Source organism: Chiloscyllium punctatum, chromosome 17 (genome assembly GCF_047496795.1).
Source record: "Chiloscyllium punctatum isolate Juve2018m chromosome 17, sChiPun1.3, whole genome shotgun sequence".
NCBI classification, from domain to species: domain Eukaryota; kingdom Metazoa; phylum Chordata; class Chondrichthyes; order Orectolobiformes; family Hemiscylliidae; genus Chiloscyllium; species Chiloscyllium punctatum.
Genome location: NC_092755.1, coordinates 94,591,322 through 94,616,185, shown reverse-complemented (window position 1 = coordinate 94,616,185; position 24,864 = coordinate 94,591,322). Strand labels below are relative to the sequence as shown.

The 24,864-nt window shown below is 43.6% G+C and overlaps 1 protein-coding gene across 2 annotated transcripts in view; it reads left to right on the top strand.

The window, feature by feature from the left end:
• The first annotated feature begins 864 nt into the window (after positions 1 to 864).
• The window catches only part of LOC140488149 (probable E3 ubiquitin-protein ligase HECTD4), a 291,859-nt gene continuing 267,859 nt past the window's right edge, over positions 865 to 24,864 (top strand). For both annotated transcript variants that reach the window (XM_072587982.1, XM_072587981.1), the window contains exon 1: positions 865 to 1,394. In XM_072587982.1, the coding sequence (XP_072444083.1) occupies positions 1,224 to 1,394 (171 nt within the window). In that variant the 5' untranslated portion in view covers positions 865 to 1,223. The remainder of the gene's footprint in view (positions 1,395 to 24,864) is intronic.

Below are 24,864 nucleotides of genomic sequence, written 5' to 3'. Positions count from 1 at the left end.
ATGACACCCACAGTTATATGCTCAAATAAAAGCAAGACACCGCAGCTGCTTGAAATCTGAAATGAAAACTGAAAAGGCAAATCTTCTTTTCTCTCCACAGATATTGCCAACCCACTGAGTTCCTCCAGCACTTTGTTTTTGTTATTCAGTTTGTATTATTTTATTACCATAGTGGAATATTCCTATAATCGCTTATTTACTCCTTTCCCTGCGAAATATTTTATGGTGTGACATCTCCCAACCCCAGCCCCGGCTGACTGCATTCTTGTATATTATTGTGAGTTGTCTTGGTGTGTCAATTCTGCTGTGCACTGTTGTGTTACGTATTCTCGCTATTTAATGAACATCTCTTTGCCCGTGAATCGTGTCCAAAGCGTAAAACACTCCGGGGATTGTTAGCCTCCCGCTTTTAATTGTTCTTTGATGTAAGCCTATTCCCCATTGGGTTGCCCCTACTTTCCCTACAGATTCGCCACTGGTGTATACTTTCATTTTTGTGATGAATTTCATCCGATTCTTCTGCCCATTCCTGGGAAGATTGCCCCCCTTTCTCACGGGTCCTTCTTTCTGTTTTTATACCATTCTACTTTGATTTCCCAGCTGTTGGTTAATCCGTCTCCCCGGGCACCTCCCGGATGAGTAGCTCTCCTGGATTCCTTTTTTTCCCCCACGTGAAACCATGCCAATGATGAAGTACCCCGCCCCCGGTACAACCCTGCCCGACATCCCGGGTGTCAGCCTTTCTGCAGTGGGTGAAGCCCCAGCTGGTGGAAGAGCCCCGACTGGCCATTGCCCCCTGCTGGTGGATTGCCGGCTGTGCGCGCCGCCGTGCGTGACGCGGTGCATTTTGGGGACTGTCCCTTATCTGTCCAATATGGCGTCAGTGTGAGCGCTGACGGCCGCTGGGTGTGAAAGCGGCGCCGCTCCGACTGTCACTGAGTGAGGGACCAAGACCCAGCCCTATCCAAGCGGCCGCCAGCAACCCTCTCGGCAGTTTATCCTCGGAGGGGTTGACTGTGTTTGAGCTCCCCCCCCCCCTCAGTTGCCCCGCCCGCTCTCCTCCCCTTTCTGGTTGCTGGGGTGTTCTCCCCCCCCCCCCCATTTTCTCTCCCTCTGTTATAAACATTTCCCTGCTGAGGGGCTGAAGAGATCGACGGGTTGCAATGGCGGCGGTGTGAGGCGGTAGCGCGCTGTCCGTGTGTTGGCGCCGGCCCTCGGGAGCCATGGCGGCGGCGGCTGCAGTGGCGGCCGCAGCTGCGGCCGATTCGGCCCAGTGGCTCTCGGTGAAAGAGGAGACGCTTTTCCTGCACGACGGCCTAATCAGAGTGACCGACCTGGTGGAGCTACCAACTGAGATCGGGGTTTCAGCCGAGCCTGGGGAGAACGAACAGGAGGTGAGCCACTCCCGCACCCAAAGCTAACCTCCCGACCTGTCGGTTATTGCTTGTGTGTCCGTTTGACAGGAACCACGACTCGGGAGAAATACTGCAATTCACTGACAGGCTGTGTCCCTGCTTGGCCCGAGGCACCAACCACTCCCGGACTTTGACGCAGTCTAATAACTGCGAGCAAGATGGAGACAGTTATTAAAATGTATAAAATGTCTATGTGGTGAAAAACGAATGTCAGACCATCTCACCTTGGTCTGAGTGACTAATTCAGGTCAGGACAAACTCCCTTTAAGCCACTGAGAGACAGGAGCCCCGTTGAGTGGCTTCAATGCGGTGACAGACCGCGGCCCCTTTATTTCCTTCAATCCCTTGGAGCAGCTGGGTTGCTTGGGAATGACTCCCGCTGATCCAGTCTCCCCCACCCGCCCCAAGGTAAAAGCGAATGGGGAATAATACACATTCTGTAAAAATGAAAGATTGTGGGGTTTCGGCAGTATGCCAACACTCAGCTTTGCAGGTCAGAGAGTCCCAAATGGGCAAAATAAAACCAGTGTTTTCACCTGTGGGGATCGGTTTCGGAATTAGGGTTGTTGCAACTGGTGGGTATCTTAAAACAACATAAATCCGCATCTTGAATATTGCTTTCTAATCGCATTGATCATTTACTGCATTGATATTAAAACGATTTTTCCCAGATCATGATATTGCCCCTCCCATTAGCTTTTAAATGCGTGCAAGTGGAGGATAACATAATTGATCATAATTGCAGTTGATCATTGACCCCACAGCTAAATCTGAAATAACATGTAGAGAGATGGAGGGGAAGCCATAAAACATTAATGAAATAGAGCAGTTGATTCGGATTGGGGTTTAATCTGCGAGAGTGTTATATAATCGGAAACTGGCAAGACTGAGAGACATTTTTAAATTTCTGCGTTTTTGAGTCGTTTTGAGGAAGATTGAGATGGGCATAAAAAATCGAATACTGTGTATACAGTAGTGATCGATCTGCATGGTGACGCACGTCTTACCGCGGGCACGATAATGATTGCGAGAAGTAGGTTACAATATTCAGATAAAAGCAAAATGTCACAGTTGAACTGTTGGCCCAGTGTAGTGTTCAGGTTTGTGTTGTCAGATAACGAAGTACAGCGGGGAATTAAAAAAGTGAAAATATTTCTATGAATCTTGCCAGAAAAACCAAAAACATGGAAAAGGACTTTGCAAAGTACAGTGACAACAAGAGACAGAAAATAGTATATAAAAGCGAAATAAAATTAGCAACGTGGTACGAGAATTGATTGATTTGAACCCTGAAGGAAGCAAGAATTATAGCTGGCATAAATGTCCAGTTAAAAGTACAGTTGAATATGAATGCATTTTCATGCGATTAATGTTTTAATTTGGGAGAGTTGATTTTGAATTTACTGAGGAAACACTTACTATGTGTAAAAATAACTTGCAATGTCAGTAGCCAGTTTATACTAAGAAATTGGTGAATTTAAACAACCTTCCTTGCTGAAAAGATAGTTGTTTTCGGTGTCATTTCTGAAGAATTATGGGTCAAAGTTGATATTGAATGTAACACCAGTTTGCCTAAGTGTCCCAAGAGTTGAATATTTTCCTTTATGCTCAGTTGGCAAATGTACTATTGGTTTCGAATGAAAATGTTCAGATCCAGAAGATTGCATGTTCAATTTCAGTCTGTTACTTATTTAGTTTTGGTTAGCTTGTTCTCATTTGTTTCAACACTCAACTTGGCAGGCGAAAGTGCAGCAGTGGGTTTATCTATTCAAATAAGTGTGTATGCATATGACTTTGAGAACACAATCAAATTGGTATGTTGAATAAACTCATACTTACCAACTCTGTTGAAGGATGCCACTTCCATGAGGCATGGTTGTTCGTGGGAATCCACAGTCAGGCTACCTCTTGGCTTGACACTTTTGGTGAAGCAGTCAGACAAATTAGAAGAACAGTGATAAATGCTATTTATATGACATCTTTAATTTGAATCATCCCAAGCATTATAAAACTAAAGATTGCACTGAGCCACAAGGTATTTGATCAGATTGCCAAATGCTTGCACATACAGGTAGTTTTAAAGACTTTTAGAGGAAGGAGGAGAGAGACTGAGAGGTATGTGGATGGCATTCTGGAGCTAATTAGGACCTAGGCAGCTACAGGCAAAGTCATCAGCATTCAATAACAATGCTATCGGAAATAGTGAGGGGTGCATTAATATAAAAAGGATTTGAATTGACTGTTTTGATTTAAAAAAAAAATCCATTCTGCAGAAACATAGAAACTAGGAGCATGAGTAAGCCATTTGCCCCTTTGCGCCTGATCCATCATTTATGATCGTGGCTGATAAATTATTCTCGCGATAAATTTTGATAAATATTTTAAAAAGTACAGACTAGAGTTCACCCTGAGTTTATGTCAGACTTGTCTGCCGTGTTTGTTCCTTGAGCTCACTTTTACAAGAGAGCCTTTTCTGTATTTCCAGATCAGCGCACAAATATTTGCCCATTCATCATCCAGAATTTTTTTCTCTCACTTTCCTTCATAAGTGTTTTTTTTCCCCAACTTTCATACAATCCCAGTTGCTCTCTGATAAAACTCTTCTCAAAACTCCTTTCTTTCTTCATTTGTAAACATGGATAGTAAGTGCTGGCAGGTTGTCAGAAGAAAGGTATCTCAGCTTTGCTGCCATAAAAAAAATTTGAACAAAAAAGGTACTTAAATTGATTTTTACCTTGGTTCTGCTATATCCTGTGTTCTGAATTTAGTTAAATGGAATTTCAGAATTGTTGGCTGCACATATTTGTTGGGGTTTGATCATTCTGGTTCTTGTGATGAGTGAATTTTGTTGTTAATCGTTTGCATATTTGCATAAAGTATTGAGTTCAAAAGTAATACATTCAGAAATTCTGAGCATTCCTTTAATGAAGAATTGCACTGCTATTTTTGCCCCAAAGTATAATCATACCTAAAATAAAATAAAGAACTGCAGATACTGGGGATTTGAAACAAAAAGACAAATTGCTAGAGAAGGGCAGCAGATCTGGCAGGATCTGCAAGAAGAAAGCAGAGCCAATATTGAGTCTGGTGACTCTTCATTGGACTCAAAATGTTAACTCTGCTTTTTTTCCCCACAGACGCTGTCTGACCTGCTGAATTTCTGAAGCGACTTCTAGTTTTGGTATAATCAGACCTGGATTGGTTTTGTTTCTTATTGTGAACGTTGTAACATCTGTCATCAGAAATTATAACTGAAAACTGAACGTCTCTTAGTAGCTACATAATTAGAATATATTGGTTTAGAGATGGTATTACTTTGCTTTGGAGTCTGATGTTATAGTGTATGTTGCTACCTGAATAAGATTCTCTAGCCTGTTATCTGAATAAGATTTTCCAGCGCAGGACATTTTGGCAGTCAGTAACAATTAGTGTAACTGTTTAAGGTAATAAAATGCTGTAGCTTCGGAATACTGTATAAACACCTAGCCAAATGGTGGGAGTATTTGGTCGGATAACCAAAAGCATGATTGAAGTGGGAGCTGCTGAAGGAGTGTTTTAAGGGAGAAAAGTGAAGTAAAGCGGTAAAAAGAGAATTCCAGAGCCTGCTGCCTGGCAACTGAAGGAGTAGAGTACAAATTGAACAGGCATAACTAGTGAATTAGCTTCTGAAACATAGCTAGTAACCCAAGAGAAAATAAAGATGGTGATAAATTTAAAAACTTTACTCCTGTCCGATACATACTACTCCAGTAAGGGTTTGGAGAATCAGAGACAAAGGAGTGGGAAAACAATGTCCAGTTTATTTAGTGGAGTAGAGAGTAAATGTGGGGTACAGATCAGAGAGGAGTTGCTACACCACTTACAAATTCTGTCAATTTGATATTTTAGATTAGATTCCCTACCAGTCCGCCCAGACCCATTTCCCTCTGACTAATGCACCTAACACTATGGGCAATTTACTCGACCTGCACATCTTTGGACTGTGGGAGGAAACTGGAGCACCCTGAGGAAACCCAAGCAAACACTGGTGTGGAGTGTGCAAACTCTACACAGACAGACAGTCACCCGAGTCTGGGATCGAACCTGGGACCCTGGTGCTGCTAGGCAGCAGTGCTATCCACTGAGCCAGCTGTGCCGCCCCAATTATTGTTGATCTTGTTTTCCAGTGACATGCTCCCCCTGCTATTGTTGATTCTCCAGATACAGAAATATGATTGGTGGAGCAGCAAGGATGGGAGGTAAGGGAATCTGTCATTGGAGAAGGTGAACAGTTATCTTAAATAATCTTCCCTTTGATTGGAATATTCTATGTTCTCTGGAATTGGGATGACCACCTTGAGTCGAACTTTCAACATCCTGTGTGACCATGACAAGGTTTAAAGAAAATAGAAAATGGATGAAGGAGACAGAGACCCAGAAAGGAGATAAAAAGCAGGCCCTGAGGAAACACTGCCCTGTCCTTGGTACTTGTGGAACAGACAGAAGGTTACTATATATTAAACTCATGTAAGTGGGGCCTGAGGCGGCAGTCACAAATGAGATGAAAATCATGCAGATTAATTTAATTTTACCTTGCCAAAACTGCTTATGATTATCTGATTGCTATTTCATTTAATCATCTATTGGAACTTTAGATGAATCTAATCTTAGTCTATTATTGGAAATTGGAAATAGGTTATTCCAGATGGCAGTGCAGGCACCCTTAGCTAATTGGCGACATCTTTTTCTCCTTTTACACAGGCATAGTGTGCATCAGATCCAATATGGTCATGTCCTTTGTACTGTATGGACTTCATCCTGTTTTGCGTGTGCAACCTGAATATAAAACTAAAATGCTGCAGTTGTTTGTTGACTTTGACTTTGCAGAAATGTATTGGTCCACAATCTTGGCAGTAATAGAAAATAGCTGAAAAATGTGTTGCCGGAAAAGTGCAGCAGATCAGGCAGCATCCAAGGAGCAGGAGAATCGGGCATAAGCCCTTCAGGAATCAATATTTAAAACCTGGGGGGTGCAGTGAGAGAGGGACTCACTGAGATCCTTGTAGAGGGAGGAGGAGAGCTTCTTCAAGGAAGGCATCCTTGCAAGAGGATTCGCAGTAGGTTAAAATCAACTAGGAGAAAGTGAGGACTGCAGATGCTGGAGATCAGAGCTGAAAATTGTGTTGCTGGAAAAGCGCAGCAGGTCAGGCAGCATCCAAGAAGCAGGAGAATCGATGTTTTGGGCATAAGCCTTTCTTCAGGACTTATGCCTGAAATGTCGATTCTCCTGCTCCTTGGATGCTGCCTGACCTGCTATGCTTTTCCAGCAACACATTTTTCAGCTCTAATCTCTAGCATCTGCAGTCCTCACTTTCTCCTAGTAATAGAAAATAACGAAAGGGAAGACTAATGTTAACTTCAAAGTATTTGCCACTTTTGGTTGTATGGAAACTTTAAAATTGCTGTTCATGTTATGAAGGCTTTATGTTTAATAGTTTTGAGGGCTTTCATTTTGAAGAATTGAGAAAAATAGATTTATTTCAAATTCTTTGGACATACCTGGATATTTTGTTTTGTAAAGGATCAGTGAAGCTACACATTGAAACTTTTGAATGAACATTTCTTGGAACCGTATAATTTCAGCAATTGTTGAGATCATTTTCTGGAAGTAATTTTATGTGTGTCGCAGCTGTCTTGTTTGAAGAGTGTTCTGCAGGTAGTTGGAGTTTGTCTTAATTTTTATTTGGGGAAATCTACTGAAGACTAGCCTGCAAAGCTCATCTCTCCTGTTTCTGAAGCCACATCATTGCGAATTCAATGTGAAACCTGAATGTCATCTGTTGTGACTGGAAGACTTCTCAATATTGTTTCCTGAGTGAGTTGCATCTGCCAAGATCCTAGAAACAACTGGATGTGTCTTGTGGCCTGTCTACGTATGCCAGATCTGAACGTTCCAACTCTATTGGAATAAATGTTGTGCCATAATAAATCAATTTTGTGGTTATTAAAAATAGATTTTAAAAGAAAATTTTTAGTTTAACTTGGTGCGATAACAGATGGGAAATATTGCTGAAAATAAAGTCCTGCTATTCCATGAGCTGTCGCAAAAGCATAAATGACCAGTTTAATCACTAAAATGGTTAACTTAACCTGACTGACTGACTGACCAGGAAAAATTCTCACTAGGTTGCGTCAATAAACAAGAAATAAAAACTAACGTCTTGCTCAAGGATTAATTCGTAATGATTGGCAAAACCAAATAATTAGTTACTAATATGCAAATTTAAAAGATACCCTCTTTAAAAATCCCAACACATTCCTACATAAAGAGGGGAAACAAGACAGTTGGTGGAAAATGTAGTCAAAAAACAAATTCTGTAGATCAAGAATCCAACTGCAGTCAGCAGAATGAGGCGACTTTCTCACAAGTTTGTTGTCAATTATAGCGCAGCATCAACTGTACGATATTCGTTGGCTGGTCATTTGTACCTAAGTTGTTGCATGAATTGGAAGCTCTAGTCAGTGTCTTTTACTGCTAGTTTTCTTTTGATCCAGGCAAGAAAGATTGGTTTTCAGATGTTTAGAGGTCTGAGTGTAACTGCTGTCTTCTCGGTTCTATGATGAACTCCAACTCAACATCTTCCAGATTTTGTTGCCGGGCAGTTTTAATCCAACGACACTTGGTGCCAGCTCAAGTTTGAAAAGTTTTTTGATCCAATTTCTCTAGAAATTATATGCTATTGCATAATCAAATAAGTGAATTTCGCAAAGTTCCACATTTCTTTTAAAAATAAAACTGTTTTTTCTGTACAACATTCTCCAAATACAAATATATATGGTCCTAATAATGAGAGGATACAGTTGACCATATTAGGAACTGAGTAAAATCATGGAGTCGTGGGACTAGAGAACAAAAGTGCACTCTTCCCATCTTGGTTGTAACAGTACCCACTTTCCAGGTTTCTCTGTTCTGATTTTGTTTGAAACATTATTGTACAAGCCATATGTTGCCAAGTAATTGTATTCCTTTGGAAAAGAAGCTTTTTATTCTTGCATTGGTTCATATTTAACATGCTGTTTTGATCTGATTGGGCTTTGTCTTGAAATCAGATGAGCTGTTACAATTTACTGAGTCTTTTCATTTGATATTTGTGTAATCTTGCCTACCTGCAGGAAGTGCTATAACACAAACAACAACAAAAGATATTGTTGTGTGATTGTATCATGTAATAAAAGAGTTAGTGAGAATAAGCAAGGAACCCTGAAGAAACTCCCAGGAATTTGATCCCATTAGTGAAGCAATTAAAACTGGAGATGCTCAAAAAGTCATACTTTTTTCTGAATTATGTATTCTATGTGAATGTAGTGGGTCTAGAGAAGATCAGAGAGGCAAACAACTCACTGGAGGAAGTGGTTCCAGAAATATCCCCATCCTTAATAATGGAAGAGCCCAATACATCAATGCAAAAGATAAGGCTAAAGCATTCAGCCAGAAGTGCCAAGTGAATTTTGGCCTCCTTCAGTGATTCCAAGCATTATAGATACCAGTCTTCAAATTCTGTTCACTCCAGATGACGGCAAAACAAGGTTGGAGGCACTAGAAACTGTAGAGACTATGGGCCATGCCAATATTCCAGCAATAGTACTGAAGACTCGTGATCTCGAACTTGCTACTCCCCAACCCAACTTCTTCCAGTAATTCCATCCACTTGCTATTGTAACAAGTAGATTATAATACTGCCATCTACTTAATGTGGAAAATTGCCCAGCTATGCCCTGTACGTAAAAAGCAGGACAAGTCCAATGCAACCAATTAATATCCCATCAGTCTACTCTTGATCATCAGTAAAGTGATGGTAGTTGTCATCACTAGTGGTATCAAGCAGCACCTGTTCAGTGAAGCCCAGTTTTGGTTCTGATAGTGTGACCGAGCTCCAGACCTTAATACAGCCTTGGTTCAAATGCGGACAAAAGAGCTGATTTCCAGAAGTGAGGTGAGAGTGACAGTTGATGACATCAAGGCTGCATTCAACAGAGTGTGGCATCAAGGGCTCCAGCAAAATTGGAATCATTGGTTATCAAGGGACAAAATATTGGCTTGTTAGATTCATGCCTGGCACACAGGAGGATGGTTGTGGAAGTCAGTCATTTAAACTCCAGGATATCTCTAAGGAGATGGGTAGTGTATTAGATCCAACTATCTTCAGGTACACCAAAAATATCCTTTCCTCTATCAAAAGGTCAGAAGTGGGGGTGCGCAGTCGTCAGTCAACAATGTTCAGCACTGATCACAACTCCTCAGATGTAAAGCAGTCCGTATTCAAATGCAAGAAGATCTGGACAAGGACATTGTTTCGGACACGACTGGAATACTGTGTGCAAGTCTGGTCTCCCTGCTGTAGGAAGGATATTGTGAAACTTGAAAGGGTTCAGAAAAGATCTACAAGGATGCTGCAAGATGTTGGAGGGTTTGAGATATAGGGAGAGCCTGAATAGACTGGGGCTGTATTCCTGGAGCATTGGAGGCTCAGGGATGACTTTATAAAATCAGAGGTTTATAAAAATCATGAAGGACATGGATATGGTAAATAGACAAGGGCTTTTACCTGGTATTAGAGAGTCCAAAACTAGAGGGCATAGGTTTAAGGTGAGAGGATTAAGACTTAAAAGGGACTTAAGCAACATCCTTTTCATGCACAGGGTGGTGAGTGCTAGAGGAAGTGGAGGAGGATGGCACAATTACAACATTTAATTCCCATCCAGATGAGTAAATGAATAGGAAGGTTTAGGGGAACTTGGACCAAATGGGACAAGATTTATTTAGGCTGTCTGTTTGACAGGGATGTGTTGGACCAAAGGGTCTGTTTCCATGCTGTATATCTCTGACTCTATAATTACCAGTCTTGGGCTTACAAATGGCAAGTAACATTTACATCACACAAAAGCCCTAAGCAATGACCATCACCAATAAGAGGCAATCTAACTACTGCCCCTTGACATTGTGGTGTTGCCATCACTGAATCCCCCACCATCAACATCCTGAGTGTTACCATTGAACAGAAACTGAACTGGACTCTCCACATTAACACAGTGGCAACAAGAGCAGGTCAGAGGCTAGGAATGCTGTGGCGAGTAACTGACTACCTGTCTCCCCAAAGCTTGTCCACTATCTGTAAGACACAAATCAGGAATTTGATGGAAAACTCCCCACTTGCCTGGGTAGCTACAGCTCCAACAACACTCTAGCTTGACACCATCCAGGACCAAGCAGCCTGCGTGACTGGCACCAAATCCACAAGCATCTATTCTCTCCACTACTGACACTCCGCAGTATATACTATCTTCACAATACACTGCAGAAAATCACCAAAGATCCTTCCAAAACCCATAACCATTTCCATCTAGAAGGACAAGAGTAGCAGATACATGGGAAGATCACCTTCAAGTTCCTCTCCAAGTCACTTACCATCCTAACTGGGAATATATTGTCATTCCTTCACTATCAGAGCCAAAATCCTGGAGTGCCAATCCTGGGCATTGTGGGTCAACCTAAAACATGTGGGCTGCAGCGATTCAAGAGGACAGTTCACTGCCACCTTCTTGGGGCAACTGGGGATGGGCAGTGAATGCTGGCCAGTAGCAATGCCCACAGTCCACGAGTGAATAATTTTTTTAAAAAGTGAAGGAACTCGTCTGTGGAAGGATTTGGAAGGAAGGTTTTTTTTGAACAGAGTTAACATAGCAAGCACTGGTTGTAGACACCAGCAATAGAGTTTTTGATTTTTAAAAAAAATTGTGGATGCTGGAAATCAAACAAAAACCGAAATTACTGGAAGAGCTGCTACTGGTATGGCTGAGAGAAATCAGTCAACTGAAGAAGAATCACTGGACCCAAAATGTTAACTCTGATTTCTTTCTATTGATGCTGCCAGATCTGAGCTATTCCATCAATTTTCTGTCGTTTGTGATAGAACTTTAGGTGGCTAGATTACAAATGGAGAATTTAAGTCATCAGCTGTGAGTGCTTTGAATGTCTAGAGGTAACTGATATGAATGAGAATCTCAGCAGTAGGTGAAGTCATGAGATGAAAATAGGCAGTCTTGGTTAGTAAAAGTATGAATATAAGATTAAAACCTGATTGCATGGTCAAATGTCTCAGTAAGGTTGCAATCATACATATTAACCTCAAACTGTTGCCAGGGAGGGGAAGAGAGTTGGCAGCTAATGAGTGGAGTTAAGATGAGGGACCGTAAGCAATGACTTCACTCTTAGTGTTTAACTGAACATTTTCTTTCATCCAATACTGGAATTTGGGTTCGTTTTCTGATAATACAGTAAAAGTGGAGGAGTTAAGAGGGTGGTGATAAGACAGAACTGAAGGTGAAAATTAATGTACTTTAGGATGTTAAGGGGCATCATGTGAATAAGAAACAGGAGAAAGCACTGAACAAATTCTTTAGAATGGCAGGGTTAATCGGGAGATGGGAAGAAAAACCATTGCAAGTGATTCCCTGGATATGATTAGATAAGGATGGAAGATGGTATGGCCTTTCCTATCTGGCAGATGGTGATGGAGAAGCATTGGAAGAGAAGGATGGTTTGGTCAACTGTGCCGAAAAGACTATAGGCAGGTCGAAGAGGGAAAATTTATCTTTGTCACAGACATAGGATATCATGGTGATGTGTGAGATTTTCAATACTGTGGAGTGGAAACTTGTTTGGAATGATTCAAACGTGTTTCTGGAGAAGATGGAAACTAAATTTGGAAGTGACATCAGGTTCAATGACTTTGTAGAGGAAAGAGAGATTAGAGATGGGGCAACACTTCATAAGGTCACAAAGGTCAAGGTTTAGTTGTTTGAGGAGAGAATAAAGGCAAGCAAATTTAAAGGAAAGAGAGGCAACACTTAAAAAGAGATGATTTGGAGATGGCGGTGTTGGACTGGGGTGTACAAAGTTAAAAATCACACAACACCAGGTTATAGTCCAACAGGTTTAATTGGAAGTACAAGCTTTCGGAGCGACGCTCCTTCAATCACCTGATGAAGGAGCGTCGCTCCGAAAGCTAGTGTGCTTCCAATTAAACCTGTTGGACTATAACCTGGTGTTGTGTGATTTCTAACCTAAAAAGAGAAGCATTTATAATATTGGGTTACATTGGGACCTAGGAGGGAATCTTACTTGATTAGGAGCTGGAGGTGGATCCTGTGGACAGGATCACTTCAGGGATAGGAGAGATGTGAGTTCAAGGGTTAAGCTTGGACGAGCATCAAAACATTTGACCAGTTGAGTTAATGGAAGGGAGGGAGAGATCTGGCTGCTATTGGATTGTCTTGATCGCTGTGACAATGAAATTCATGAGCTCCTTGCATGGCAATTGTGATTTAAGATGACTTGCAGTAGAGAAAAGAGACTGGAGGTTTTCTTTACATTCAAATATAATCCTGGGATAATGTGCAGTTAATACCAAATATTCTCCTGTATAGGTCAATCTCATGTATAAGTCAACCTCTTATTTTGGTCAAAAAGTATGGTATTTTTCATATACCTCATGTATAAGTCAACCATAGTTTTTCAGGGATCTTTTCCTGACCATATATGCAGCCTTAAAGGGCTTGGTTTGCACATTTTTGATTCAAATACAATGCTTGCGTTATGCGCACCAGAATATATTTGCGCAACGAGAGTTTCAAATCGTTAAATTGAGTGTTGATAACTATATATACTGTGTGTGTATATTTATTTCTGATATTTACATACATATGTTTGACTTGTACATGCAAATACCCCCAGTAGATGGCCTGACCACCTGCTGGTATGCCTATTAACTTTTCTACATATGTGTAGACATGCATGCACTTTACTGGTAACTGGAATACGGTACGCATCTCTGTCAAGGACAAGCACCTCACTCCACCGCAAATCCGTGGATAACCTGCAGTTCTCTAGCTTCCACCCCAGACATATTAAAGCAGCCATTCCCTGCAGATAAGCCCTACGCATACACAGGATCTTTCCGATGAGGAAGAATGCAACGGACACCTGAAGGTGCTCAAGGATCCCCTCATAAGAATAGGGTATGATTCGACTCCTCGATTACCAGTTCTGACGTGCCGCACCGAGAAATCATAATGACCACCTCAGGAGACGGACACGGGATGTATATGATAAGGTACACTTTGTTGTCCAGTACTTCCTGGGAGAGGAGAAACCACGCCATGTTCTTTGCAGCCTGCAACACATTATTGATGAGGATTAGCACCTACCAAGACTTCCCCTATGCCTCCACTTCTCGCCTTTAAACAACTGCCAAACCTTAAACAATTGTTCGCAGCAAACTGCCCAGCCTTCAGGACAACATTGGCACAACACTGTGCAACCCTGTCATAACCACTGCAAGACATGTCAGAGTGTCGATAAGGATACCACCATTACATGTGGGGACACCACCCACCATGTACATGGCAGGTACTCTTGATTCTGCCCACGTTGTCTATCTCATACACTTTAAGCAAGGATGCCCTGAAGCACGGTACATTGGCGAGACCAAGCAGACGCTATGACAATGGATGAATGGACACTGCACAACAATTGCTAGACTGGGATGTTCCCTCTCAGTTGGGGGAACATTTATTTGGCCTTTGATCTTTGGGTGATTGTCATCCAAGGTGGATTTTGGGATACACAACAACACAGAGTGGCTGAGCAGAGGCTGATAGCCACGCTCATAACCCATGAGGGTGACCCCACTACACGATACTCTCTCTCATACACACGCACTCACTCACACAAATCTAATCTCATAGACATGCGCTCGCTCTCATGCGCTCTCTCTCTCTCTCTCTCTCTCTCTCTCTCTCTCTCTCTCTCTCTCTCTCTCTCTCTCTCTCTCTCTCTCTCTCTCTCTCTCTCTCTCACTGGCTTATACTCTATCACATTCACATGCGCACACTTTACCAAGCATGCATTCCTCTTACTCCCCTGCTCTGGGGTTAATTTGCAGATACATTCTATTTTGCTCAAAAAGCATGCAACCTGCAGGCAGTTAATACAGTCAATCCAAGTAATATTTTATAAGTTCCTACTTTGGAAATAGGACCAGTCTGACTTAAGTTTGGGGTATAGACAGACTCTAACGAACACCTTTAATGCATTGTCTGAGCAGAGATGCCATTTTTTAAAATATAAAAAATTAAGTTATCTCGAGAGTGTGACTTAAACATAGTTCTGGGATATACATATTAATGAACCGAAATCTGTAACCCATTCTAAAAGATGAAAGACTTAATAGCAATCTAGGTTTGTTCAATATATCATTTCAGTTGCATGACACTCTAATCTTTTGATATAAATTCTGTCTTTATGATCCTGTCCCACAGCTACCTGAAGGAACAGCACTCCGAAAGCTAGTGCTTCCAAATACACCTGTTGGACTATAACCTGGCGGTGTGGTTTTTATCTTTGTCCACCCCAGTCTGACACCGGCTCCTCTATAGCATCTACCAGATGCAGTTTATCATCTGGCCAAGGCTGATTCGACAGCATATTCTAAACCTGTGACTCCTGCCACGTATTTAGATGAAGGCAGAAGACACTTGGGTACTAGAAGTTTCTTTCCAAGTTGCACACCTTTCTGACTTTGAAAATAAGTTACAGTTTAGTCCTGGTTACTGGGTTGCAATCTTGGAAGTCCCAACCTGATAGCACCGTGTTCCTATATACTAACCATGATGTGGAGGTACTGGGGTGGACAAAGTCAGAAGTCACACAATACCAGATGCTAGAAAAGCACAACCATTCAGGCAGCATCTGAGGAGCAGGAGAATCGATGTTTTGAGCATAAGTTCTTAATCAGGAACGAGACTTGCGGCCCAAGGGGGCTGAAAGATAATTGGGAGGGTAGTGGGGCTTGGGGGAAGGTAGTTGGGAATGTGATAGGTAGGGGAAGGTGGGGATGAAGGTGATAGGTTGGAGATGAGGATGAAACAGATAGGTGGGGAAAGAAGATGAACCAGTAGGACTTCAAGAGGGTGGTGCTGAGGTTGGAATGTTGTATCTGGGATAAGGTGGGGGGAGGAGACATTAGGAAACTGGTGATCCCATGTGGTTGGAGGGTCCAAGGTAGAAGATGAGGTGTTCTCACTCCAGCCATTGGATAGTTAGGGTTTGGTGGTGGAGGACACCCAGGACTTGCATGTCACTGGTGGAGTGGGAAGGAGAGTTAATGTTTGGCCATCAGGCAGTGAGATTCTTTAGTGTATGAGCCAGAGATGATCTTTGAAACGTTCTGCAAGTTGGCGTCCTGTCTCCCCAGTGTAGAGGAGACCTCATTAAGAGGAATGGGCTCAGTGAATGATACGAGTGGAAGTATAGGTAAATCTGTCGGAAGTGGAAGGATCCTTTGGTGCCTGGGATAGAAGTAAGGGAGGATGTGTGGCCGCACATTTTGCATTTCTTGCAGTGGGAGGGAAAGGTGCCGGGAGTGGAGGTTGGGTTGGTGGGGGTGCGTAGACCTATCAAGGGAGTTGTGGAGAGAATGGTTTCTCCAGAACTCATTTAGAGGTGGGGAGGGAAATATATCCGGTGGTGAGGTCTGTTTATAGGTGGCGGAAATGGCGGAGGATGATGTGATGTACAGTCCAACAGGTTTATTTGAAGTCTCAACCTTTTGGAGCGTAGCCCCTTCATCTGATGAAGGGCCGACACACGAAAACTGAGACCATAGCACAAGTAAGAGGAACAGGAGTAGAAAGCTTTGCCCCTCAAGCCTGCTCCACCATTCAATAGGACCATGCTGGTCCGACATTTTTCACATCTAGTAAGGACTACTATGGTTCAAGAAAGCATAAATCAACACCACCTTGAGGGCAGTTGAGAATGGGCAATTCTCATTTGAGTGCTGTACTGTAATATCTGCATACCGGGAATGAATTGCGAAGTAAAAATATTGCAATTATAAGCTGTACTTCCATTCAATGGATCTTTGAATGATGAAAGATTTCCATGCACGTCAGTCTGATGAAAGATTTAGCTTTTCCTTGATCAGAAATGGTAGCTGGTTCATTAGGGTGCCCTAGTTAGCCATCGTTTACAAGATTTAAAAGTTGGCTGCTTTAATACATTGGTACCATGAAATTGTCCATCAATACAACTGTTGAAATATTAATGAATGTTCAACTTTATTTGATCTTGTATAATGCAAAGGTCCAATTTGCAATAATGCCGTACATTGAGTGGAATAAAATGTGTTGTCATGCATTATATAATTTCTTAAATGTAGTAAGTATCTATCCATTGAATGATTTATCCACAAAATTGAAGATGATTCCAGGTTTGACCCTTGGTCTGTTCTAAGTGAGCTCTAGTGGGGCATTGGTAAAGATGCAGCAGTTCTCTTCTTGATTTTTGTCAACTGATTGTCCATACACCTATTTGGATTCCAAATTGGAACTGGAGTTGGTCAAGACTTTTTGTATTTATGGCCTCAAATATGAATAATTCCCATTTGGGAGAGAGATCACTCAATGTTAAATTTAGTTAAGAGGTGATTGAATGGCAAAGAGCAAATTTTTAGTGCTGCCTTTTTGATTTGATGTGATATTAGTGTATTTCATGATGGGCTGTTCATTTTATTTGCGAGTTTTGTTGAAATACCTGCAGTTCTAGAGATTTATTCCATTAAATTTGGAACTTAAATTCACTTCCACAAGGGCCTGCTGTACCTTTTAAGGTAAAAACAATGACTGCAGATGCTGAAAACCAAATACTGGATTAGTGGTGCTGGAAGAGCACAGCAGTTCAGGCAACATCCGACGAGCAGCGAAATCAACTTTTCGGGCAAAAGCCCTTCATCAGGAATAAAGGCAGTGAGCCTGAAGCATGGAGAGATAAGCTAGAGGAGGGTGGGGGTGGGGAGAGAGTAGCATAGAGTACAATGGGTGAGTGGGGGAGGAGATGAAGGTGATAGGTCAAGGAAGAGAGGGTGGAGTGGATAGGTGGAAAAGAAGATAGGCAGGTCGGACAAGTCAAGGAGACAGTAACTGAGCTGGAAGTTTGAAACTAGGATGAGGTGGGGGAAGGGGAAATGAGGAAGCTGTTGAAGTCCACATTGATGCCCTGGGGTTGAAGTGTTCCGAGGCGGAAGATGAGGCGTTCTTCCTCCAGGCGTCTGGTGGTGAGGGAGCGGCGGTGAAGGAGGCCCAGGACCTCCATGTCCTCGGCAGAGTGGGAGGGGGAGTTGAAATGTTGGGCCACGGGGCGGTTTGGTTGATTGGTGCGGGTGTCTCGGAGATGTTCCCTAAAGCGCTCTGCTAGGAGGCACCCAGTCTCCCCAATGTAGAGGAGACCACATCGGGAGCAACGGATACAATAAATGATATTGGTGGATGTGCAGGTGAAACTTTGATGGATGTGGAAGGCTCCTTTAGGGCCTTGGACAGAGGTGAGGGAGGAGGTGTGGGCACAAGTTTTACAGTTCCTGCGGTGGCAGGGGAAAGTGCCAGAATGGGAGGGTGGGTCGTAGGAGGGTGTGGACCTGACCAGGTAGTCACGGAGGGAACGATCTTTGTGGAAGGCGAAAAGGGGTGGGGAGGGAAATATATCCCTGGTGGTGGGGTCTTTTTGGAGGTGGCGGAAATGTCGATGGATGATTTGGTTTATGTGAAGGTTGGTAGGGTGGAAGGTGAGCACCAGGGGCGTTCTGTCCTTGTTACGGTTGGAGGGGTGGGGTCTGAGGGCAGAGGTGCGGGATGTGGACGAGATGCGTTGGAGGGCATCTTTAACCACGTGGGAAGGGAAATTGCGGTCTCTAAAGAAGGAGGCCATCTGGTGTGTCCTATGGTGGAACTGGTCCTCCTGGGAGCAGATGAGGCGGAGAAATTGGGAATACGGGATGGCATTTTTACAAGAGATAGGGTGGGAAGAGGTGTAATCCAGGTAGCTATTGGAGTCGGTGGGTTTGTAAAAAATGTCAGTGTCAAGTCGGTCGTCACTAATGGAGATGGAGAGGCCCAGGAAGGGGAGCGAGGTGTCAGAGATGGTCCAGGTAAATTTAAGGTCAGGGTGGAATGTGTTGGTGAAGTTGATGAATTGCTCAACCTCCTCGCGGGAGCACGAGGTGGCGCCAATGCAGTCATCAATGTCGTGGAGGAAGAGGTGGGGAGTGGTGCCGGTGCAATTACGGAAGATCAACTGTTCTACATAGCCAACAAAGAGACAGGCATAGCTGGGGCCCATACGTGTGCCCATGGCTACGCCTTTGGTCTGGAGGAAGTGGGAGGATTCAAAGGAGAAATTGTTAAGGGTGAGGACCAGTTCGGCCAAACGAATGAGAGTGTCAGTGGAAGGGTACTGATGGGGACCTCTGAAGAGGAAAAAACGGAGGGCTTGGAGGCCCTGGTCATGGCGAATGGAGGTGTAGAGGGATTGGATATCCATGGTGAAGATAAGGCGTTGGGGGCCGGGGAAACGGAAGTCGTGGAGGGCATGGGTGGTGTCTCGAACGTATGTGGGGAGTTCCTGGACTAGGGCGGATAGGACAGTGTCAAGGGAGGTAGAGATGAGTTCAGTGGGGCAGGAGCATGCTGAGACAATGGGTCGGCCAGGGTGGTCAGGCTTGTGGATCTTGGGAAGGAGGTAGAACCGGGCAGTGCGGGGTTCCCGGACTATGAGGTTGGAAGCTGTGGGTGGGAGATCTCCTGAGGTGATGAGGTTCTGTATGGTGTGGGAGATGATGGTTTGGTGATGGGGGGTGGGGTCATGGTCGAGGGAGCAGTAGGAAGAGGTGTCCTCGAGTTGGCGTTTGGCTTCAGCGGTGTGGAGGTCAGTGCGCCAGACTACCACTGCGCCCCCTTTATTTGATGGTGAGGTTGGGATTGGAGCAGAGGGATTGGAGGGCTGCGCGTTGTTAGGGTGAGAGGTTGGAGTGGGGGAGGGGGGACGACAGGTTGAGGGGGTTAATGTCCCGGCGGCAGTTGGAAATGAAGAGGTCGAGGGCAGGTAATAGGCCAGCGCGGGGTGTCCAGGTGGATGCAGTGTGTTGGAGATGGGTGAAGGGGTCCTCAGAAGGTGGGCGGGAGTCCTGATTGTGAAAGTAAGCTCGGAGGTGGAGGCGACGGAAGAATTGTTCGATGTCACGTCGTGTATTAAATTCATTGCGTGGACGGAGGGGGATGAAGGTGAGTCCTTTGCTGAGGACTGATCGTTCGTCCTCAGTGAGTGGGAGGTCTGGAGGGATGGTGAAAACTCGGCAGGGCCGGGAGCTGGGATCTGGTGTGGGTGTGGAGCTGGGAGTGGGGGCGGAACCTGTAACTGGAGTGGGTGTGATGGTGGGGGGAATGGGGGTGGAGTCATGAGCAGGGGTAGTGTTCCCCTCGGGGTTCTGGGGTGTGGGGATAGTGACAGTGGGGTCTGTGGGGGGCGTGTCAGCAGAATGCAGGTGAGTGGCGCTGGTGGAGGCCGAAGTGGTGGTGATCATGGCAGTAGGGGTGGCGGGAGTCACTGAGCATGTGGCATCATCGATGATGTGAGGGCCGGAAGTGGCTGTGGGAGTGGCCATGATGTGGGCGGAAGTGACATCATCACTCAGCGTGGGGGTGGTAGCTGCGTCAGCCGCATGGCTAATGGCGTTTCCGAGGCCAGGGGAGTCTTCTGGAATGTTTGAGGAGCGCTGGTTATGGAGGTGGGTGGATAAAAGTTTGTTGTACTTAGTTTTTGATTTTCAAGATGGAATTGAAATACTGTTTGTTGAGAGTATGAATTCTCCTGAGGATGTAGTACAGAGTGGGTCCTTTGCAATTCTGAGAGAGTGTGGCCCTCAGCTGAGGCAGGGCTGACTGTCGAGAGGTTCGGTGACGGCGCATTGCTGCAAGCGTGGAGTGGAGGATCTTGAAGGAGAACTGTTGCTGGTGTTTTTGAATCTGTAGTCTGTACCTTTAAGACTAGCAATTCTAGTTTGTCCTTTTTTTAGGCATCGAACTAATAACTAACTATCACACTTCAATCTGAGAGTAAAAGCTCTTGCTGTAACGATGGATATAGGGGCTGTTTCCAACCGGCTTTAGAGAGGAGAAATATTTAAAGATATGAGAGGCAATTTTTTTTTGGCAGAATGGTTTGTGTTTAGTGAACTTCCAGAAGAAGTGGTGGATGCGGGTACAGTTGCAACATTTAAAAAGATATTCTAAAAAGTACAAGAATAAGAAATGTTTGGAGGGATATGGGCCAAGCACAGGCATGTGGGACTAGCATAGTTTGGGATTGTCAGATTGGACTGAAGGGTCTGCTTTTGCATTGTCACTTAAAATGTTTCAACACTAGCATATTATGTTTAATCGCCATCTGCACTTTGACTAGATTATAATGCAAATTCGTTGATCATTCGTGCATCAGTCTTATGTTTGGAAAATGAGATACAAAGACAGATAGATGAAAAAGTGCTTGCATTTCACCTGTCTTAAACATCATCTTAAGTGATTTTACAATAGCTTCTACAGAAAAAGTATGGTATATCAGGCTGTTTTTGTGCTTCTCTTATCAGCCAGTAGTTGCATTTATAGAACATTTCCATTTTCTTGACCTATGTCTGTCATTCCTTTTTATATGATACTCTTGAGAGCTATTGGACTTTTATCTGAGCTTTGCCCTAGCATGCGCTTAATTGAGTAAGCTTGTGGCTTTTTAATGTACATATTATATATGAGTAGGGCTGAAAATGTGTTGCTGGAAAAGCGCAGCAGGTCAGGCAGCATCCAAGGAGCAGGAGAATCAACATTTCTGGCATGAGCCCTTCTTCAGGACATTATATATGAGTAAGCTTGTGTTTTTTTTTGTGTATATATTTATTAAAAATTTTCTTCACTTTTTTTTACAAAAAAACCCCAAAAGTTATCAAAGTACAAAAGTACAGAAAAGTAGCTATAATATCGTACTATTATATTATTACAGTAACAGTAACAATAAGCTGCCTACTGTTCAAGATACAGTCGCCTCATTTAATTAACTTAGCCCGACTCAGCATAAACTCAAATTAAACAAAATAAATGACCATTCACTAAAATTAAATTACACCACACAGTGCTATATTACATTACTCCACTCACTGCACCACCACCAAAGCTTCCGTCCACGGAAGCCACAGTTATTACACCCATACTTACTAGGCCCCAAATGGGACCACTATGCCTTCTAAAATTGCTCCATTCCATGGCACATTATACTTGTCAGGTTGAGAATGTATATCTGGTATAAGCAGGCAGGAAAAGAGTTAAGTTTTGAGTTTTGCGAAACAAAAGGTTCAGCTGAGCATGACTCAGATCAGATAAGAACTTGCAGTTAACAATGGTGTTCTGGAGGCAAGGTTATTGGGTTAACAAGGTGGACAACCAGTCATTATGTAGAGCCATTTAACAAGATGAGGTAGCATTCAGTATATGAGGTCAGTTTAACAAGGTGAAAATATTCATTATGTAAAGTCATTTATTCATTGTGTAACAGCAGATGGTTTAATCTTTACTGTTGACACTCGCTGATTGTAACGGTGACTCAATTAATATGTACGTTGCCTTATCTGGATGCTTCTCCTGTAAAATGACCATATAATCTATTGAGAAACTGCTCTTCCAGAGAAAACTGTGAGCTCACGTCTCTGTGCTCATGGGAGATCATTCTCTCTCCCTCCAAGGCCTGGAATAAAGTTGGAGGTAAAACTACACTGAGTGTTTTGCTTCGACTGAAGTGGTGGGGGGGGTGTGTTGAATAGGACGACACGGTAATCTTGAGGGATGTGCTTCATCACAAGTCTGTGCCACCCTGCAAGACCTAGAGGCTTTTCTAATATCCAATTCATTAGGATGTTCTTCCTCACAGTTTGTAAAGAATATTGAATACCCTCTTCCTGTACTCGTCCAAAGAGGGAAGATTTGGTAGTCCCAAAAAGAGGTATACTGGATCTTCCCTGTTCCTTCCATTCCCAGGATCCTCACCAGCTCATTCACAATGGCACCATAGTATCCGTGGATCTTGCAACAGGACCAAAAGCAATGTGTAAGGGTGCCAGTGTTGATTTAACATTTGGGACATTTTGGAAAAGATCCTTTTTTAAACATTGCTAACCTCTCTAGTGTCATATGGGCCCCGTGGAGGATCTTAAATTGCATTGCTTATGCTTTATTGCATATTGAAATTTTCTTAACATTCCCCCATATATCCTTCCATGTTTCTGATGAGATTTCTTCCCCAAACTCCTGATTCCAAATCTCATGGTGTCTTTCCATATTCCCCAAGGCATTCCCTCTCTGCAGATGATATATGGTACTAACTGCGAACGCGTCCCCGCACCGGAGCACTTTTCTTTCTATATCCGACTTGTAGGGTTGGGCCCAGAGCGTGGTCGTCTTCTGTATGTAATCCCAAACCTGGGAGTATTGGAAAAAGTCCCTATTAGGGATTCCATATTTCTGACCTAATTGATTTAAAGACATCAAGATCTCTCCCTCAAATAAATCTCCCAGACAGGAGATTCCTTTACCCTCCTGTGCTTGAAAGCCAGAGTCCACTCACCCAGGTCTAAATCCTGGGGCTTCCACTAACTGGGTAAGTAGTGAAGTCTTAAGCAAATTGCCCTCACCCGGTCACATTATCCTCCATGCTTTCACCGTATTTATAATAATCGGTCTCTAAAAGTGCTCATCTACACATGTCATCTTATCCATAAGCAGTAAGTTTACGAGGGGACATCTTGCCTTCGAGACTTCATCAAGCCATATTGATTTCGAGTCATTATGCATTCATTCGCCCACATGACAACAGGGAGCCTACTTGATATCTTTTCAGATCTGGGAGGTCCACCCGAATGTTCTTTGGAAGTTGCAACTTGGAAAATTTAATTAGGGGGTGCCTACAGCACCAAATAACTGATCCAAGCCATCCTGTAAATCTCTGCAGAACCTGTTTGGGTAATAACAATGGGAGCATCCTCATGGGAAATAACAACCAAGGAAGAACATTCATTTGAATCAAGGCTGTATGGCCTAACCACGATATGGGTAGTCCCTCCCATCTTTGTAAGTCTTGCTTTATTCTCTCAAACAGCTGTACAAAGCCAGCTCTGTACAGTTGCTGGAAGGAAGGGATAATAAAAATTCCAGATAAATAAAACCTTTGTGATCATCTAAAAGGAAACTCCGTTCCGTCCTCCAGCTTTGGTACTTTCACCAAACCCCCCATGGGCATGACTTCTGACTTTGTAAAATTTACCCTGTATCCTGAAAAGCTGCTGAATACTTGAATTCTTTGTATGAGCCGGGGTATGGACTTTTCCGGGTTAGCCAAAAACAGAAGGACATCATCCACATGAAGAGTAATTTTGTGTTCCCCCAACTCCCAAATTTGGTGCCACTATTTCAGAGTCCTTTCAGATAGCCTCCGCCAGTGGCAATAGGGACATTCCAGTTGGCTGCCCCTTCCTACACCAAAATTGTTGATTTAATCCCATTCATGATAACCGCCACCTTGGGCTCTTTATATAACACTGCCACCCCCCTCCCCCGGCGAATGCCCCTCCTCAGCTTAAGCAGTCTAGAACAGCAAAAAGATATGACCATTCCACCCAATCAAAAGCCTTTTCTGCATCCAGGGGAGACCACCAAACCTGGGATCAAACTTTGTGCAAATATGACAGCAATGTTCAGTACCCACCTGATATTTTGGAGGACCTGCGGCCCTTGATAAAACCCGTTTGGTCCTCTTTAAAATAATGGGCAGCACCTTCTCCAGCCTCAGAGCCAGTACCTTTTTGATAGGATTTTAAATTCCATATCCAGCAACGAGATAGGTCTATACCACACGTAAACTCTAGGGTCTTTCCCTTTCTTTAAAATTAGCCTCCCTCCAAGACGGCAGATGGCAGTCCTGGTTATACGAATGACCATACATCTCCAGAAGTGGTTTAGCTAATACGTGTTTAAACACCTTAAAATTGACTCAGAAACCTGTCTAGACCGGGTGCCTTGCCACCTGGGAGCTGCCTTACCGCCTCTTGCACCACCTGTACTGTCAGAGCTGCATTTAAAAGGGAGGCCTGATTTGCGTTTATAACTGGGAGGTCCAGGTTTTCAAAAAAGGCTTCCATTTTCGCTATTCCATCCCCACAACCCTCCGACTGGTATAACTCTGCATAAAATTCCCGGAATCTGGCATTGATCTCTTTCAGTTCATGAGTCACGTTGCCACTCCATGCTAGACACAATGGACAGTGGAGCACTTTTCTTCCTAGCCAAGTATCTACCTGGCTTATCCCCATATTCAAACAGCCTTTGCTTTGCAAAGGAGACCCCTCTCTTTCCCCACTTGCGTGAGCACTGAGTCCAGAGCAACCCGGAGAGCCGTGACCCAGTGTAATTTGACCACGGATGGTCTGGTATAATATGCCGATTCAGCTGGGTCTCGAGCATCTACTGTTGCTCTCCTCTC